The sequence below is a fragment of the Aythya ferina genome (assembly GCF_964211825.1).
Source record: "Aythya ferina genome assembly, chromosome: 8".
Lineage (NCBI taxonomy): Eukaryota > Metazoa > Chordata > Aves > Anseriformes > Anatidae > Aythya > Aythya ferina.
The window spans coordinates 32583258-32602638 of NC_140304.1; the positions used below are offsets into that span (position 1 = coordinate 32583258).

The following is a 19381-nucleotide window of genomic DNA, read 5'->3' on the forward strand; positions in this document are numbered from 1 at the left end:
CAACGGGCCTACGGGACGCAGATTTGCCACCAGAGGATTCAATCCCTTCCTAAACTTCATGCTTCTGCTCTGGGCTGAAAAACGGGCTAAATGGTGTATTTCTTCCACTCAAATGCAGATTTACTCTGAATTTACTCCCAATTTTGATCAAATTATTTAAAGTTCGGCTTTCAGGGAAGAAGCTGTAAGCGTCAGGAGCACGTTTTGAGGATGTCAGGAGAATCTTTGAGCCCAAACACGGCCCCCACAGCCCCCGGGGGCCGTGGCCGGGCCAATGCGTGGCGGCGGCGAGGCCCCGCCCGGGCCGTGCCCCCCGCGGGGCGGTGCCGGTGGCGGCGGCGGTGGCGGCGGGGCCGGGGGGGGGCCGGCGGCAGTCGGGGCTGGGCCATGGAGCGCGGCGCTGCTCGGGGCTTCCTGGCGCCCTTCGGGCACTTCGCCACCCAGGCCATCCACGCCGGGCAGGAGCCCGAGCAGTGGCGCTCGGGGGCGGTGGTACCGCCGCTGTCGCTCTCCACCACGTTCAAGCAGCGGGCCCCCGGGCAGCACGCGGTGAGTGCGGCGGGGGTCGGGGCCGGGGCCGGGAAGCGGAAGGTGGCGGCGCTGGGGCCGGGGTGAGCTTCCCCGAGGCTTTGTGGCAACCCCCGTGGGCTGCCCCGAGCCCGGCGGGCACCCCCAGGCACCCCCAGCCTGCAGCAGGGAGGTGGCTGTGCCTCGTGCTGGGTCCTGGGATTAAGCGTGTGCTGTGGTATCTTGGGCTGTGCTGCTCTGTCCTGTGCTGTGCTGCTCTATCCTGCTCTATGCTGTGCTATCCTGCTCTATCCTACAATAATCTGTGCTGTTCTGTGCTGTCCTGCTCTATCCTGTGCTGTGCTGCTCTATCCTGTGCTGTCCTGTCCTGCTTTATCCTGCTCTATCCTGTGCTGCTCTATCCTGCTCTATCCTGTGCTATCCTGCTCTATCCTACAATAACCTGTGCTGTTCTCTACTGTCCTGCTCTATCCTGTGCTGTCCTGCTCTATCCTTCTCTATCCCATGCTGTCCTGTGCTGTGCTGCTCTGTCCTGTTCTCTTCTTTGCTATCCTGCTCTATCCTGCACTAACCTGTGCTGCTCTGCACCATCCTGGGCTGTCCTGTGCTGTCCTGCTCTATCCTACAATAACCTGTGCTGTTCTGTGCTGTCCTGCTCTATCCTGTGCTGTTCTGCACCATCCTGCCCTGTCCTGCCCTGTGCTATCCTGCACTGTCCCCTGCTGTCCCACCACACACCCTTGTCCCACAGAAGGCACCATGTGGCCCCGAGGGCCGCAGGACAGCCTGCGCTGGTGGAGGCAGAGGCAGAGGCAGGTGCTGCACGGGCAGGCAGCCGTGGGACGCTTTGAGGTCCCAGGTCTTTGTTAAGGCTGCGTGCTAACAATAGTTCTCTTTCCCTCTGGGCTGGGTGGAACATACCTCTCATTTACACAGATCATGTAAGAGATTGCTTTGATTGGCCTTCCTGATGGAATAAATATTCCACGAGCAGTTTGGGGATGCGTTTTATAAAGCGCTGCAAGTGTTTGCACTGAATGGTCGTGAAGTTTCCCATGGCCGCAGTGTGCGTACAAGGGAAATAACACAAATTTGCAACACACAAATCAGGATTTGTTCAAACCCCGGGCCTGGGTGTCACGCTTTGCTGCTTGGAGTGTAGGAGTTTTTGCCTTGTGATCTTTGATGCCACGCAGGATCTGTAACCCAGCCTGCAGTTTGCATAGGATGAGCAGATAGCTTTGTGAAGACCACGGGAGCAGCAGTCACACGGCGCTGCGTTCACGTGCTGGTGATACAGCGACCGCCTTGCAGGAAGCTCGGTGAGATTCCTGAACGTGATGAAGTTCTCATTAAGCAGAAATCCGGAAAGCACGCAAATACCAAGATGCTCACCCAGGTTCTTTGTGTCACAAGCGTACCCTTGCAGCATGAATATGTATTTTCTCGTTAATTTCTTTTTCAGTATTTGTGTAAAAGCTGCTGCACAGAAACGTGGAACCTGGCATGACTGCATGCCAGGGAATTCCACATTGGGGCTTTTGGTAGCTTTTTATCTGGTACAGACTGGCACTTGCAGGTGCCCTATTGCGTCTTTCAAGCAGAGCATCACGGAGATGGGGCACGTTGCTCTGACAGGCACTGTGTCAGAGCAAAGCCTCTTCTCCACAAGTGACTGGAGGTGGAAAAAGTAGGAGAACAGGGCAAGCAATATGAGATGTCCCTCGTTCTCCTAGAAACCACCCTCAGGTTGGGGATGTCCATAAAGGGCTAGGAGACCACTTTGGAGGCATTTCACTTCTTGTCTCGAGTACTGAAGCATTCCTGGCAGCTGCTCAGGTGATCACCAGTCATCACTGAATTCCAGAGTTAATTTCAGGGGTATGTGATCGGGCTCAGACTACCCAGTATTTGGGTCTGAGCGCCACGGGTGGCTTCCGGTGAGCTCACCTGGAGCGGAGGCACTCCTCGTTTCGTGGGGCTGGGCCTCCGAGGCATCACGGTGCACTTTGGGGTGCATAATGGGCTTTCTGGCTCATGTAGATTTAAACAAGGTGATTAACATCCGCTTAGATAATCGCTGCAACGAGATGAATAGTCAAAGACCAGCGGGTGCTGTCTAGAACACGGGTTCTCCTCAAAGAACAGAGAATTTGTTTTCTCTGAGTTCTTTAATCATTGAGATACAGCCCGTCAATCAACAGCAGTCTAGATTTTCTTTACCTAAAGCTTGATTTTTAAAGTTGTGTGACACTAAAACGGGCCTCAGCTGTCCCAGTTCCGAGGCAGGGCCTTGCAGTCGGTAGCAGCTAAACGCCCGGCCCTTGGCTTTGCCAGCGGTGCAGTGGCTGCCCAGTGACTGCAGCTGAGCTCCAGACACCCCTTTAGAGCAAACCCAGAACTGTTATTGTCCAAAACTTTCTCACAGCTCTCTCTAAAGTTGTATTTCGTTCTTGCTTTCACAACAGGGCTATGAATACAGCCGGAGTGGAAACCCTACCCGGAACTGCCTGGAGAAGGCTGTGGCTGCGCTGGATGGAGCTAAATACTGTAAGTAGTTAACAGGTTCCTGAGGGAAATCGTGCACCTCTTGATGGTGGCTACAGGAGATGTATCTTGGGGAGACAAGGACACAGAGTTGTCACCAGCTGTACTTCAACAGTAAGGCTTTCACAGCCAGTGTCTGTTGGTAACGTGTGAGAGCTTGGTGCTTCTTCAGGAGGCCCAGCTCAGTCCCTGCTCCCCGTATCATGACTTTGCTTCTTGCATCATCAGGTGCCTTAGCTAAACCCAAGCATGGTGTTCCCTGTCCTGAGCTCATCCTCGTGTAGCAGCACTGAATTCGGTGACATGAGGGTGAGGCAGGCAGCCGCTGCTACCTGCGTTCTTTGTGGGTCACGCCTTGTGTAAAAAAGGCCTGCTGCTTTTATTGAATCTCCTTAGAGAGCGAGATAGCACAGGGGAGAGTGACGGAACAGGTTTCCTTTAAAAGCAAAGTAAAGAATGCAAAGGCAAGTTTGACAAGGTTGTATCATATTAAAATATGGTCTGTCTGCCACTTTTCTCTGGTTTTAGGTTTAGCCTATGCTTCTGGCTTAGCTGCTACTTTGAATATTACTCACCTGTTAAAGGCAGGAGATACAATTATCTGCATGGATGATGTCTATGGAGGTAAGTAAGGCACTAGTGTGTTTTTGATCTTCATTGTGCAAATGATTAAATGTATCTACTTGCGTTTCTCCTGAACTTTCTGATTTGATCTAACTTTTTTAAAAAGTTTTTTGACTTCATGAGAACACAGAACACTCCTGTCTGAGTTTGGTGGTAGAAATTCAAACTTTGAAAAAATCTGCTGCACAATATGGAGGCTTCAAAAATATAGCTAACTAGGAACGTATGCTATTATGAGGGAAAAATAGCAATATCCTAGCTTTGCACAGATTTGTCTTCTGTCCAACATAGTACAGCTTTCCAGCTTCTGTTATTTCTACTGTTCCTTTCTCAGACTTGATCCTTTACCAACCTGCATTTTGGCTGGACTGTTTAAACAACTCTATTCTGTCATCTTCCCAGAATGCAAAACTCGTGTCTGTCATGGCCATGTCTTCCGAAAGCAACAGTGACACTGCAGCCCACTAGTAGGTTGTGATCTTGCATAATTTTTTTGAGCCATTCCTCCAAAAATCTCCCCAGTAACAGAGTGCATCCACCTGTTCCAAAATCCTTCAAAAGGTCGATGCCACCCAGAAGTCTGCAGTAGGGAAGTCTGCCAGGATCCCCTGCAACTGTCGGTGCCCTCAGTGCCCCACTCTTGTGTTTCACAGACCAGTGAAGCTCGTCATCTTCCGTCATTGCCCTCCAACTATTTCAAAACTTTGATACAAAGAGATCAAATCTGCTCTGTTTTCAAAGGAAGGTTGGAGAGGCCAGCAACGAGGAGCATTTTCCCAAGCAATAGCTTGAAAATTTTCTAGCAAGAGTAACCACCTTTCTCACGGCTAGGAGTGACTGCTGTTTGCCAGCCAGTTCTGTATGCCTGTGCACATCAAACAGAAACACACACATTGGATTTTACCATCTGAGCTCTGTCATGCCAGATAGCCCTTCTCCAAAGTACACCTGAAACCAAGCTGAGTGAAGCCAGCAGAAACCCCTACTCAGCAGTCTGTGCCGTTCGTTCCAGCCCTCCCACCACACAACAGTAAATCAAAGCAATTTGGTCAAAGCATTTTATCAGTTCCTCACTCCCAAAAGGCCCATGGGTGCAGTTTTCCAGCAAAACCAGTTCACCCGTTCATTAAAGCCCCAGCCTACAGCAGTTTTGTAGTGATGAATTTCATTGTAAAAGGCCTTGTTGGTTAGGATGGCCGTACTGTGCTTGCTAAATCAAGTGAGTCCCCAGTATTCAAGTTTGTCAGAAGAACAGAAAAAAAACAACTGAGAAGCTCTCAAGGGCCATGGTGGAAAGAATATTGGCTGGGATGTGCTTAAGAGATGCTGAGTTTTGGGATGTGTGAGGAGGAGCTGGAGGAAGTTGACGCCTCTGAATTCTAGGCCACTGATGTAATTTTTAGAAGGGCTTCCTTCAGTGTAACCACTCATTTCCAACAAACGTTTTGTGTGGTGGGCTGTTATTAAAAGTACATAAAACTACTACAAAGCAGCTTTTCTGTGGGTTGTGTTTGTAGAGTTCACAGCCTATATGAAAATTTCCTGTGCTTGAATAAGCTCCGTACAACACAAGAGAGAAACCAGTATATAGTTTATTGTAGAAATATAAGTATTTTCTAAAATAAAAATCATTCACACAGTGCTCAGACAGAATCTAACCCTGCATGTCCAATGCCTTTATGGCAAGATGGCAGCTGGCTATCTGCAGAAGTGAATAAATGTTGAATAACCTTGGCAGAAAGACCTAACAAATTAATTTTTAATCCAGGCTGTGTTGCCAGGTGGTCAATATGTTACATATCTAGTGATCAATGAGCATTTTTTTTTTTTTCTTATAAGCTTTCCAGGGAAAGGCTTCCAAAAGAAAGGAAACAGAAAGGAATAGAAAGGACGGAATAATCAATTTTTTAAGGTCTTCATCACATGCTAACTTAATGGAATGATAAGCAACACAGTATCTGGAGTCTACCCCTTGATTCTTCCTCTCCCAAATTTTTTATTAAGCTCACTAAAAAGAAGGAAGACCTTGAAAGTACAAGATCGAATAAAGTTGTCATTGTATTCGGGGTTGGTGAAAATTGAAGTAGAAACTGCAAGCGCTTGCTTGTGCATACCAAAGAGCTGGAAGAACAGCACCTAGTGACTGTGAGCGCTTGCTCGGTTGCCAGCAAAAGGATTTCATTTTCTGTTTTGTTTTCCAATCAAAAAAAAAACAAAAACAAACAAACAAACAAAAAAACTGAGCAACTATTCGTTAAAAGTACTTCATAATCAGCATGATTCCCACTATTCTTTTTCCATGTTTAAAAACACAGCAATCTTTAGAGGCTTCAGAAATAAAATAATACTAATCAGCCCTTTGTAGCGTATGGCACAAAACCACACACTGCTGATTTTCTATGGATGCATACAAGAGACTGGAGGTCAGTAAAGGAAAGTTAGGGAGGTCGTTTCACTTTGTGTCATCTCTCTCCCTTTTCTTTTTTTAAAGGTACAAACAGGTACTTCAGGCAGGTAGCCATGAAGATGGGTATAAATGTAGTTTTTGTTGACTGTACAAAATTGAAACACCTGGAAGCTGCAATTACACCAGAAACCAAGGTAGGGGAGAGAAAAAAAAAGCTAAGCTTATTTGCTTAATGTTCTTAAAAATTTTATTGGTGCTACTGGTGTATCGGGTGTATGTGGCAACGTTTTGGCAGTGAAGAGGGCACAGGGTGGCCTCTGTGGGAGGAGGCTGGGGCACAGCTGCAGCGGCCCCACCACAGACCAGGGCTGTGGTTAGTGGAATAGCAGTTGTCATAAGAAAATGAATAAGCAATGCTTTGGGATGGTGCTAGTTGCTCCTGTTATGTTTAAAAGCCCTTATGACTTCTAAATTAATTTCTTAAAATAAAGATGTAGTGTTTGTGATGGTGGAACTGATGATAAGAAAATTATCCTGAGTGATACAGATGATGATGATAAATAATGATGAGAAAAGTAACCTGTGTATATGTGTGGAGAGAGAAGTCTGGATATTCACGCATTGCTAGTTTTTTAGACTGACACCCTTAAAAATACATAAAAGAGAGGAAAGGTTTGCTTTGCACACTGCATTATACATGTATACACGTAGCAGAGATAGTACCAGCACTGTTGTATCTCTAAACCGATGTTTTGTATTGTTGAATCACTACAGCTTGTTTGGATTGAAACACCCACAAACCCCACGCTGAAGGTCATTGATATTCAGGGCTGTGCCAATGTTGTACATAAGCATAAGGATGTTCTTCTGGTAGTAGACAACACTTTTATGTCTGCATATTTCCAGGTAAGCGCCTTCTTTGTTTATAATTACCGCATTATTTCAGTGTATTCAGAGATGTATTTTTAAAATGGAGCCACTGCCAACAAACTGTGGTTTTGATACGTGTTGTAAATTGCCTGTCCTGCTTCTAAATACAACCAATGCTCTGCTCCTCTCTAAATTAGCAAAGATGGCATGCAAAGTATTTTATAGCTAGCTATACACCAGTCTGATACCGACAAAAACAATATAGCTTAGCTTAGAGGTTAAGTAAACAGTTAAGCAATCAAGAAAGTAAGTTAAGCCACTGGGAGAAAGGCTTCTCTGTCATTCAAAAGTCACATATTTGTTAGATCTAACTGATGGGAATCATAGCAGACCTGTTAAATAGTGTACTGTTTTCTACCTTTGCTCTTTTTCTACCAGTTACTTTATATGTGCTGTTCATGATCTGTACCATACCACCTGGTATTCCAAAAAGGAAGTGGAGAAAAAAGTTAAAATAAGCAAAATATATTGACTGTGTCTCTGAGATTATTAAAGTTACCTTTTTCTTTAATATTTTGATGCATGTGTGGCTTAAGATTGTAATTTTGACCTCAGACAACTCATTTAAGAAAAGGTTGGATGTGATATTTAGGGATACGATTTAGTGTGTAATATTGCTGGAATGGGGATGGTTGGACCAGATGATCGTGGAGGTTCATCATCTTTTTGATTCTATGATTTATTTTTTTTCTGCTTTTATAACTGGAGTACATGAAGTAAAGGCAATTTTTAAAATTCTAAAACTGTCTCGATAAGAAACTTCAAAGTCTTGTTCATCTTAACATGGGCTAGAAATATCCCTGTGTGTTTCCCTGGAGACCAACCTATTCCCTTATATTTTAGGTCTAAAGAGAAACTTATTTTGGAGCACCAAAGGAAAGGTGTCTGCTTTTGTTAATTTACAGAGAACTCGGTGTCCTTAACAGAGCCTTTTAGAAGGCGTTAATGCTTAGCTAGAGCAGCACTCGAGTTTGTCTTGCAGATACCAAAGGCTTTCTGTTTTTTTCTACCTTTATTTTATTTCTGAAAGATGTGTGTGAAAGAAGAAAATTGAGCATCTGGATATGTGAGCTAGTTAATGTATCTTTTATTGGCCTGCTCCTAGGAGAAAGTGAGTTGTAATAATTAGGCCTAGTAAGCATAATAGGTAATGTCTTTAAACTCCTCCAGACTCCTGCTGATGCACTGTACTAGGAAAATCATAATTTTGGAGTGATTTGTATAGTAATATTGAATGTAAAAGGCACTGGTGTTTATGCTACCATCCTCTTGGCTGCACGTTGGGAATGCACATTATCCATGTTCCCTGAGTAGACTTACGTGCTTCAGCTGACAGCAGCGCTCTTTTATTCTAAATCTGCTTGCTTTATCACCCTTTAATTTATTAGTACTCTTCAGTCCTTATAATAAGTTTATATTATACCACAAAGTCCTTTACTTAGTGACTAATTTAGAAAGAAGATTGTTCATTACTTCTTGCCCATCATCATCTTGGTTTGTCTCTCCCCTTAAAAAGGCTTCTGTGAGGAAAGCTGAGTGCCTTAGAGGAGAGAGACTTGGCAAACCAACCCCTTTGTGCTCTCTGCAGGTGTTCAGTTGTTCTTTTAATGCAGTATCACCCATACTGATACCCAGAGAACTCTGAAATGTTGTAACTTGTATGGAGGCCTTCCTTTTTTAAGGAAATATACTTTAAGCATCATTACTTCTCCCTGCCCCAGCTAAGCAATATAACTATTTTTTTCCTGTGTGAACATGCTGCACTTCATTCTAATTGCTCTATTCCCTCACTAAAGCCAGTGAGAATTAGACCAGTGCTTTCAAATTGTGTTTTATTTATTGTGGGTTTTTTTATTGTGCTTACTGTGAATTGAGTGCCTTCCTGTGCTGCTGCTTTCTGTCTCACGTTCTGTCTTGCTTCATTCTCAGCTTTTGTCTTTTGTGTTAGGATTTCTGTGTTTTTCTCTTAGTTTCTCTTTCTAGTGTTACTTTCTGTGTTTGATCACAGTGTTTCTGGATAGCTTGAAACGAACCAGAGGGCAAAAATAAGTTTAATCAGACCTATTATTTTCATATCATTTTAGCGTCCATTGTCCCTGGGGGCTGATATTTGCATGTATTCTGCAACCAAGTACATGAACGGTAGGTACTTGAATTCAACACGGCTCAGGCTGGTTATTTAAAAGCTGTTCCAGCTACTGTTGAGCCTTTCTGCATTCACCTCTTGAACCTCTTCCATGTCTGATGGAAGCTTTTAAACTCCTTTTGCTACTGATAAATCTGCACATAGCTATTGCCAACTTGCTGCTAATGGCACCGGTGAGTGATGTTGTGCAAACACGGTTTGCACTGTGATCATGCCCAGATGGTTGGCCTTAATGAGGAGAACAAATCCACAAGATGAGGTTGTGTTTTTCAAACTCTGGCTCCCCCCAGGTTCAGCTGGTCTTACAGAGCTGTCTAGGGCAAGAAAAAGCCAAAAGTGGGGTTTGGAAATGCGCCACGTTCATACACACAGCTGTAAAACCAAATGCAAGGCTTCGTACAAGGTAGCTGCCGGAAATTATATCAAAGTTCAAGGGAGTTTATATGGCAGTGCTGGAGCCTGTTCAAAAGCACATTCACTTCCCAGACAATCCAGGCTAAGAGGTAGCTCGGCTGCGGTGGCTGCGCTGTAACCACACGTCCGCTTGTGGTGCAGATAAAAGTGGAAGCGTTCTGGCTGGGGTTTGCTCTCGTTAAACAGCAGGCTGCTGCTGCTGCCCCACAGGAGCTCAGCGATGTCTGTACAAAGTCCTGCTATCTGGCAGCTAGCTGCAGCGGGTTTGGTAGGCACCCGGGGGCATAAGGGCAGCGTGCAGCAAAGCACACCGCCAAGGCGAGCCTCAGAAAAAAACAAATCTGCCTATGATTCATGTGAGGGTGCAGGGAGGACAGCTGTGGTAAGGAATCAAGGGCTTTGCCAAAATGGGACTCTTTCAGCACCGAGGCTGAGAAAAAGAGGGGGGTTGTGACAGAACCCCGGAGCAGATAACTTTGTTCTTACGTTCTCCTTGCATTTTTAGGGCACAGCGATGTTGTAATGGGGCTTGTGTCAGTGAACTGTGACGACCTCTACGAAAGGCTTAAATTCTTACAAAACTGTAAGTAGTCAATATAGGAAATATCTTAAAATCTATGTAATTGAATATACCGGCTCATAGGAGGAAGCATGGTGCACGCACGCAAGTATGTGCTCTGTGTGTCACACAGCAGGGCAGGAGATGTGGCACACACAGAAAGCATCAGGTGCAGGGCAGCTCACATTTCTCCCACGAACAGCACCTGTGGTTACGTGGTACATGTCTTCTTCTGTGGAAGAAATTTGGGAAACTAGAACGGCATTTCGTTTTACTGAAAAATAAAGCCCTCTTTTTTTCACGTGTAACTTTGTGTTTCAATTTCTGCAGCTCTTGGAGCTGTCCCGTCTCCGTTTGACTGTTACCTGTGCAACCGTGGTTTGAAGACACTGAAGATCCGGATGAATCAACATTTCCACAATGCACTAGCTGTTGCTCGGTTTCTTGAGTCAGATTCCCGGGTGGAGAAAGTCATTTTCCCTGGTAGGTTGGCAAGGCTTCAGAGCGGGTGGCGTCCTGGCGTGGGGCTGGACGTGGGTACTGCAATAGTACGTGTCGCTTGCACACTCCTCACGTCTGATGACTCTCAGTTAGGTGTCTGCCTTGGCAATGGCCCTTGCATTCCTTTCCAGCTGAAGGATGTTTTTACGTAGTTCAGGGTGAGCTGCTTTACTCTTTGAAGTGATGTTAAATAACTTACAGCAATTCCTACAAATTCCAGGATTGCCTTCACACCCTCAGCATGAGCTGATCAAGCGGCAGTGCACTGGCTGTCCTGGGATGATAACCTTTTACATTAAAGGAAATCTTGAAAACGCTACTGCCTTTCTCAACAATTTAAAGGTAAATGACAGTAAATATACTCTGCCCTAAAGGGAATTGAATCTGTCTCTCTGAGTGCGATGATGGAAGCAAGTGGGGCAGGGAGCCTTTTTTGTTGGGGCAGGGAGTCTTCCTCTGTACTTTTAAAGCTCCTAATTTCTTTTGGGTGTAACCATCTCTAAATAATAGATTATGCATAAATGCGACACTAATGAGAGGGAAGAAAAGGGTGCTTCAGCTCATTTGAGGTGTCTGTTTACACGGAATGATGTAGCATTTCCAGGTTAGCCCAGGCATTGCTCCTCACAAAGAGCTGACATACCAGCCTTTTGCAATTACCTCTAGTATTTGAAAGCAGAGAAGCTGTGGCTGGTGTAATACTGCTGTAATATTTCAAAGTACTTGTCAAGAGAAAAAGCCATTGAGAAATGACATGGATCATGGAGCAAAGAGGGAGTTCCTCAATTTGGAAAATAGTTGTTTATTTTACCTGAACCATAGGAATTTTTCTTTTGTCTTTGTAATACACCAGTTCTGCCTGTATGCTTTCATGTGTTTCCTACTCTGTGTCTCTGGTTAGTGTGCCTCCCGCTCTCGCACTTTTTTTGTTTTGCTCCTGGAGAAACAAACCAGTAATAATTGACAAGATGAAATGGAACTTCTGTCTGCTTTACCAGTTAATATCATCAGCTGAAAATGGATATACTAAAAATACAATTTTCCCACAAAATATTCTTTTGCCTGAGTGGTCCTGGTGCATGAAATCACCCAGCTTTGGCAACAAGCACCATGAAGTACATTGCAGAATAATTCCATGTGATATGGTCACTTCACCCTTTTGACTTCACTTGCCATCAGTTCATCACTAGGTTGATACAGAAGAGTTGTTGGGGGCAGTAAATGCATTCACAGCAGAGGAATTGTGTATTTGAGTGCAGTTGACTCTCTAGAGAGCCTTTTTGACATCTGCAAATATATGCCCGTAATTTAAAGATCAATGCTAAAAAACACCACTTAACTAACAGCAACCATTTCTCAGAGGTGTCCTTTTAGGCACTGAGAAGTTTAAGCTGTTTTTCAAAACACTAAACTAGCCTTCAGGCCCAGGGAAGAACGAGTGGAAAAATCAGTGCAGCCTTGCGGGAAGAATTAATTTCCAGCCCCCAACCCCTCCCCACCCAAACAGATCTGCCATTTGGCAGCTCTGAGAAGCAGAGGTGTCACCTGCAAATATGGGTGAGCGGTGCTGGTGCTGGAAGAAGAGTATGGAAGGATAGGTTATAATCACTTAAACCTTAATTGAAAATTTGGGGATCTGAGACTATTTTGTTCCCCCAGCCTGCTCCATCCTGCCTCTGACCAGAATGAGAGCTCTGGTGGTGTCCAGGCAGCCTCTGCGCCCTAATGTTTATTTTCCTTTCTGCTCTTCCTGTGTTGCTGACCGTGCTGTGTGATATAGGAACTAATTCTAAGTTGTATTTGCTCAGCATGGGCATGTTTTAATTTTAGTTTTGCATTAGCATCTCTTTAGAGCCATTTTAGGCATACTTTATTTTGAATCTTAGTAACTCTTAACTGCTAAATGTATACTTCTTTTCCCCTTATTATAACTGACACCTTTTAAAATACAAAAGTTACTGTAGAAGAAGAAATAGAAAAAAATCAGAAGTACTAAAAATGGAACTTCCTTGTTCTTTCACTGTCTCTTTCTAAGTATTTGTAACCTTACACTTTTTATGTTAACATCTGTTTACTGTTTTCCTGCAGGTTTTTGCACTGGCTGAGAGTCTGGGAGGATATGAGAGCCTAGCAGAGCATCCGTAAGTCATTCTTCATCCTAACAGTCTGAGAGAAGCTTCAGAGTAACAAAAGAGTTCCTGGTCTATTTTTATGGGAGTTCTAAAATTTTCTAGTGTACTAAGCTAAGATAGTTTGCATATAGTTGAGATACAAGATGCTGTGTTATACAACACAAAAGCCAGTGTCTACTGCAGAAACGTCTGTGACCTTTGTGAAAATCAGTTTTGTGCTTTGGCTGGAGCGGTACAAAGACCTCCTTAGGAGTACGAGAGAGGAGCTCTTTGTTTTCACCCCGGTGAAGGAGTCAGAGTGGTGTGAGGTGAACGTGCAGACCTGTGGTTGCAGAGAAGTCTCCACTGCTGCAGGCACTGTGGGCAAGGGCTGGATGGTTCCCCTGCTCCCTGCCCACAGCCTGGGAATTGGCTGTAGTCACCCATCTCCCAAGGCGGGAGTCAGATGGGTGCAATTCTTCCCTGCTGTGGGCCTCTTCCAAAATCACCTGTTCAAAAATCTCAACTGCTAACACAACCAGCAATAGGGGAGGAAAAAGTGCACGTAGTTTAAGTAACACTTGTACCTCTGTCCTGTCAAAGCGAAACTGCTCTGCACTGCCTTTCCAGCGTCTCTAGTGAAATTTGGCTGTGTGGCACCAGCTTCTCAGAGCTGTGTTTATTCATTTGCAGTCTCCACACACACACACACAAATGGCACTGCCCAGTTACAGTAAACAGGCTGTTCCAAACCTACTGCGGAGAGGTAAGAAGGACGCAGTGCTTTAGTAGGAGCAGAAGAGGAGCAGCCCCTGGAAGCTGCCCGGGGACTGCACTGGGAAGCTGCAGCATCTGCAAGGGCGCAAAGATGGCCTGAGCTGCTCTGCTCGTCTCTGTCTTCTTGGCTAACTCTCTTGGCTATATCTAGACCTGCGTTTTAAACAAATATCAAGGCAGGTTCAGCAACGGTCACTTTTCCATTTCCTCAGAATTGCTTTATGGTGCCACTGGCTGTGTCCGGAATTACCGGATAGCTCTTGGATCCGTGGAACAAATTGTTCCATAAGCACTGTAAATTTTAGCAAGGCTTTTACACTATTTTCAGCAGTACTACTGCTAATACTTTCCACACTTCCTCGGTTTTGCTGGGAGACTGAGCTGCAATTTATTATTATGGTCACAATTCCAAGTAATCAGTGTGGTTTTGGATAAGTAGAATTGAGTGGATTTGATCCCGCTTGTGCGGGCAGAGCTCTGCTGTTCTGGCAGCTTACACAAGAGGGCATATTGGGTATGCGGCTCTGAACGGTGTCTGTCTTCACGTCAAGCAGACTGTGGGGATTTTAGTAATACTTGGTTGCTGCTGTCTAGGTTAAAAGGCTAAAAATAGGATCTTTATATAATTAGATTATTTTACTGAAATCCAATTTGCTTGTCAAAAAATACAAGGAAAGTTATGACTAAACATATTCTAAATCGTTTCAGTTTCTCATTTTACAATAGTAGCAAATCTTTAAATACTTAAGTATGTGCCAAGTGGTGGATGTCAGTGACTGAGCACACGGGAAAAACAGCTTCTTAGCTATTTCCATATATCCTCCATAGCTGGGGAAAATAAACTCTTCATCATAAATGGTGTAGTTTGATGAGTGATCTTAGAAACCAGAAGTTAAAAACAAGTAACGGGATTTTATATGGGATGCTATATGCTACAGATCTTTCTCCAAATCATTTAAATACTCCGTACCAGAAAATTTAAAATATATCTGGAAGGAAGAGAGAGGTGATTTTTTTTTCCCTACTTCCGTTCCAGATTCTTAAGTATCCACTTCATACTTACCATTTGTAGGTTGGATATACTGTGCTGGCTGGCAGATAAAAGCCACTTACTTCACTGCAGTTGACATAATTTGCATAATTTGATGATAAGATCCCTTTCAATCTGTGGCTCTCCAGCAGGTTGTACATAAAAGGTGTAAAGTTTTAATGGAATTACAGGGAATGCTGGCAGGTAACCAATTTGATTGATCTTTGCCAATACAAATAAAATGTCTTAGAAAAAATGCTGCTTTTAATTCTTCTTCCAGAGCCATCATGACTCACGCGTCAGTGCCTAAGGAAGATAGAGAAGCTCTTGGAATCAGTGATACATTAATTCGCCTGTCCATTGGTTTGGAAGATGAAGAAGATTTACTGGAAGACCTAGATCAAGCTCTGAAAGCTGCAGTAAGTTGGGTGTTGACTTAGTGCCATCACTCTAAAAATAATTTCCTCTCTAGTCCTCTCCCTTCCTCACTAATGACACGTGAGCTCTTTCATCATTTATGCTGAATCTCAGGAATAAGTTAATGAACAAATGCAGCAACTGTTCTCTTGGTATACCTTGCCTCACTTAACTTTCAAATTACTTTTAAATAGTAAAAAAAATACAGCGTGCATGTGTGTTTTTAAAGCTTTCATCATTAGCATTCCCTTTGCAGCAAGGTTTGCGATCCTTGTCAGTCACAACTGAATGTGATGTGGATGTGATGTGATGTTCATGTGGATTCCTGCTGTAAACGGGATATCCCTGGAGCCTGAGTGATGGGGATAGCTGCTAAAGTCAGCCTGAATGGAGACTTGTGTAGGCATCAAATTGCTTAATAGGAGTGTTTGCACTACCAGTTTTTCACGACAAATTTTTTGAGAGCATTGAAATACATCGAGCAGCTTCAAAAGAGCCTCCATCAGACTCCAATATTTGAGTAACATTTTTTACTTTACAAGTACAATTTCTACTCAAGTACTACTTCTACTCCTCTATCCAAAGTTCTGTATTTCACACAGTAGATGAGACTGTTCTTTACGTGTGGTAATTAATGTGATGCCATATCATGTCTTCTCAAGACAGATCTCCTAAAATATGTGAGGTGTATGTGTGCTGGTAGATGAGTACACTGACACACATATGTCCAAGGGAGAAACTAATGAAACCTTTCTTGACTTTTGGTCCTACACAGATTTTTGCTGTGCTTGAGATGGGCTAATATGGTGACTAAAGGATTAATGTTTCTTTGCAAAAAAATAAATAATTTACATCCTTCTTTTTCAATGGAATGAACTAGACATAACTGAAAAACAAGGGATGAGCACCTGACTTTAAACCAGTACATCAGTCTGATGGTTGGTTCCCTTTTGGAAACTGCCAAACTGCAGACTTGAAGTTTGATGCACCAGCATTTCAGTGCAGAATATGCTGTGTTTTACTGTACTTTGTATTTGTCACACTGCAGCATATCAAAGGCCTTGCCAATGTCTTTGGTTCTGCAGTAGCAGATAAATTGTTAGGCAGGTTTCCCGGATCACAAAATCACAGAATCACAGAATTTTCTAGGTTGGAAGAGACCTCAAGGTCATCGAGTCCAACCTCCAACCTAACGCTAACAGCCCTCCACTAAACCATATCCCTAAGCTCTACATCTAAACGTCTTTTGAAGACTTCCAAGGATGGTGACTCCACCACTTCCCTGGGCAGCCTGTTCCAGTGCCTCACAACCCTTTCAGTGAAGAAGTTCTTCCTAACATCTAGCCTAAAACTCCCCTGGCTCAACTTAAACCCATTCCCCCTCGTCCTGTCACCAGGCACGTGGGAGAACAGGCCAACCCCCACCTCGCTACAGCCTCCCTTGAGGTACCTAAAAAGAGCGATAAGGTCGCCCCTGAGCCTCCTCCAGGCTGAACAAGCCCAGCTCCCTCAGCCGCTCCTCGTAGGACTTGTTCTCCAGGCCCCTCACCAGCTTCGTCGCCCTTCTCTGGACCCGCTCAAGCACCTCGATGTCCTTCTTGTAGCGAGGGGCCCAAAACTGAACACAGTACTCGAGGTGCGGCCTCACCAGAGCTGAGTACAGGGGGACGATCACCTCCCTAGCCCTGCTGGTCACGCTGTTCCTAATACAAGCCAGGATGCTGTTGGCCTTCTTGGCCACCTGAGCACACTGCTGGCTCATATTCAGCCGACTGTCCACCATCACTCCCAGGTCCTTCTCTGCCTGGCAGCTTTCCAACCATTCCTCTCCCAGCCTGTAGCTCTGCTTGGGATGATCCTCGGAAGCAGGCCACATCATCTGCAAGGTCCTTTCCTTTCCCCAGAAGGAGGCCCCTGACTGTCTGGCATGCAGGAGAGCTCCCCTTGATGTGAAGTCTCATGACAGCTTTAGATCTGAATGTGTGACCAAGACATGTGAACCAGATGCCCTTGAGCTTACCCAGGCACTCTACCTTAATCTCTAATTTTGCCTGTTCTCCAGAGCTTCAATGGAAGGCTAAAATCTTTCCAGCCTTCATAAGCTTAATTATGTGCTGGGAAGAGGAAGGGGAATTTCCTCCTGATCCCGGCAGACAAGAAACAGAGCCCAGAGGTATGGGATGGCTGCAGGCAGTGTGTCAGCCAGCCCTTCCAAATGCTGTTGGAAGGCATTTCCAATGGATGTCTCAGGACATCCATTACTCGAGGATGTGCACTAAATCTTTGATTCTAGATACAAACTTAGTTTTTGTTCTCAGAACTGCCAACTACTGTCACATAATTCCACCCAGAAAATTTATTATTCTCTCAATATTTATTAGCTTTTAGATTCCTCTCCCAAGTATTCTGTATGCCTGACACAGAGGTTTACTCCTGGAAAGTCAAAACCTTTGATTTACAAGATCAGAATAGACTCTTAATCTGTTTGTATCCACTTGATCACGCATTGTTCCCACCCAGGCAAACACAGGACATGTTGCTGCCATGCTGTGAGAAAGTTTCACTGGGGCAGCACGCACTGTGCCCTGGCAAGTGTTCTCCTCCCTCCTGAGATCAGCAAGGGATTGATGAGAATGAGAGGCCCCAGGCAAACCAAGGAGTGCAGCAAAGCCCATTAAGAGGGGCCTCAACAATATTGGAATGAAGTTTAATTCAAAAACAGACTAAAAAAGCATGAGCTTCCTTCTTCCCTTCTCCCAGCTTGTGCTTTCTCCCTGTTGGAGCACCATAGCTCTTGTTGGTTTGTTGGTTTGTTTGCTTCTATTGGCAGTTCTGTGGATTTGGTGACTCCTCAGCAGTCCTTGCGATGCAGAGGACAGAGTTTAGTCTTTAGTGGACTTTGACTCAACTCTACGTCAATGGCCAAAGTAGAACTGGGTTCAGCACTTATTTTCCTCTGCCACCTTGGTTGGCAAGTACACAAAAGAAGATTTAGAAAAATAAAGGGTTTTGAAATACAGAATTTTGTCTCTGTATGAGAGAACATGATGGTATTGGTGAGTAAAATATAAATTTGAGTCTTCCACCAATTTTAACAGACGTGTAGTAGTTTGGTGTACTGTACAGTCAGGAAATTATTACTTTTCTCTAATTGGTGATAGGGAAAGTCAACAAAAAATTAGCATCAGTAACTACACGTGTTTTTATATGCCAGTACAGACCATGAAGACAATATATTGCTAAACTGTATTCTGTTTATGGAAAATGAAAGAAAGGTGCATGGTCAAAATAGGTGTATAGCCTAATTATATTTTTCCTTCTTATTGCAGTTCCCAGACCATAATGCTTTGAAGTGACAACTGAAACCTGAAGTTGGACGTTAGAAATCGAAACATCTAAAGAAGATGACACGGAAAGCCAAATTGCTAACAATTTTTCTTTGATTTGCCTTTGAGAATTGAAATCTGTTCAATCAAACTCTGGATGCCTAGGGAGTTTTCACTTTGTACCTTGTGTCTGGCTGTACGTTGCTGTGCACCATGGCACGTAGCCTGTGGTCTCCTGTGTGTCTGTTTCTGCTGTATTGTAATCCTCTGTCTTTGGAATTTATGGGGTCAGTAATGCGTGTTTGAGAGCAGCCGTGATACACACTCAGGAATATTATCTTGGTTCTCTCCGGGAAGATGAATGTTGCTCATTTGTCTTGCTAATGCTGCAAGGGTATTAGGTCAGTAGGGTTTGTTTCTGTTACTGCTCTTCAGGATGCAAAATTATTTGTTCTCATCACTTCTAATCCAACGGTCCAACTTGAATTATGTTGATAAAATTTAGATTTTTAAAAATCAAGTATTGAAATGTGTAGTACTTTTTCACCCCATGATATTGTATGGAGTATTGAAACTAAATCCAATACCTGGTAAACAATGGTAGCTTTTTAAAGGTGATTCTCTGACTCAAAAAAAAAAAAAAATCATGTAATGCTGATTGTACTAATGATTTGGTTTATAGTTAGAATTGGGATAGTTTTGATTAAAATACGCTTTTGATTTCCCTGATGTATTACTTGTTTTGACAGTTGAGTATGCTACTTGCATTCAGAATCGGTTGATAAAATAACCCTGGGTCTGTTTATATTCTTCTAAGGCAAATGATGTCATTAATATTTTTGCTTTTGCCAAGAAAAAGAAATATAAATTCCAATCTATAACAACTTATCCTGCACACTGCAATACTCAGGCAAGCAAGGATTTCTCTTGCACAGGAGACGCTGTCTCACAAAGAGGCGTTTGATCACAGCTGAATGGTTTCCTGCACGGGAGCTGCTGGTGCTTTGAGCTTGGGCAGGTTGAGGGGCCTGTGTGTTGGTCCCTGGGGTCAGGAGGGCAGCGTG

General features: G+C 44.1%; 1 protein-coding gene across 1 annotated transcript; it reads left to right on the forward strand.

Annotated features, from left to right (window-relative positions):
• Nucleotides 1–351: 351 nt before the first annotated feature.
• CTH (cystathionine gamma-lyase) lies at nt 352–19046 on the forward strand. Its single transcript, XM_084527486.1, has 12 exons — nt 352–549; nt 2997–3078; nt 3604–3699; nt 6191–6300; nt 6881–7012; nt 9121–9178; nt 10102–10179; nt 10486–10638; nt 10877–10998; nt 12745–12797; nt 14855–14993; nt 18321–19046. The coding sequence occupies exons 1-12, from the start codon at nt 388–390 to the stop codon at nt 18345–18347; spliced, it is 1212 nt and encodes a 403-aa protein (XP_084383612.1). The 5' UTR covers nt 352–387; the 3' UTR covers nt 18348–19046.
• Nucleotides 19047–19381: the final 335 nt, after the last annotated feature.

Excerpts from the sequence above, each read along its gene's own strand:
- CTH (XM_084527486.1), top strand. The coding sequence starts at position 388 with ATGGAGCGCGGCGCTGCTCGGGGCTTCCTGGCGCCCTTCGGGCACTTC. Across the intron at positions 3,079-3,603 it reads GCTGGATGGAGCTAAATACT|GTTTAGCCTATGCTTCTGGC; the intron begins GTAAGTAGTTAA and ends CTCTGGTTTTAG. Across the intron at positions 6,301-6,880 it reads CAATTACACCAGAAACCAAG|CTTGTTTGGATTGAAACACC; the intron begins GTAGGGGAGAGA and ends GAATCACTACAG.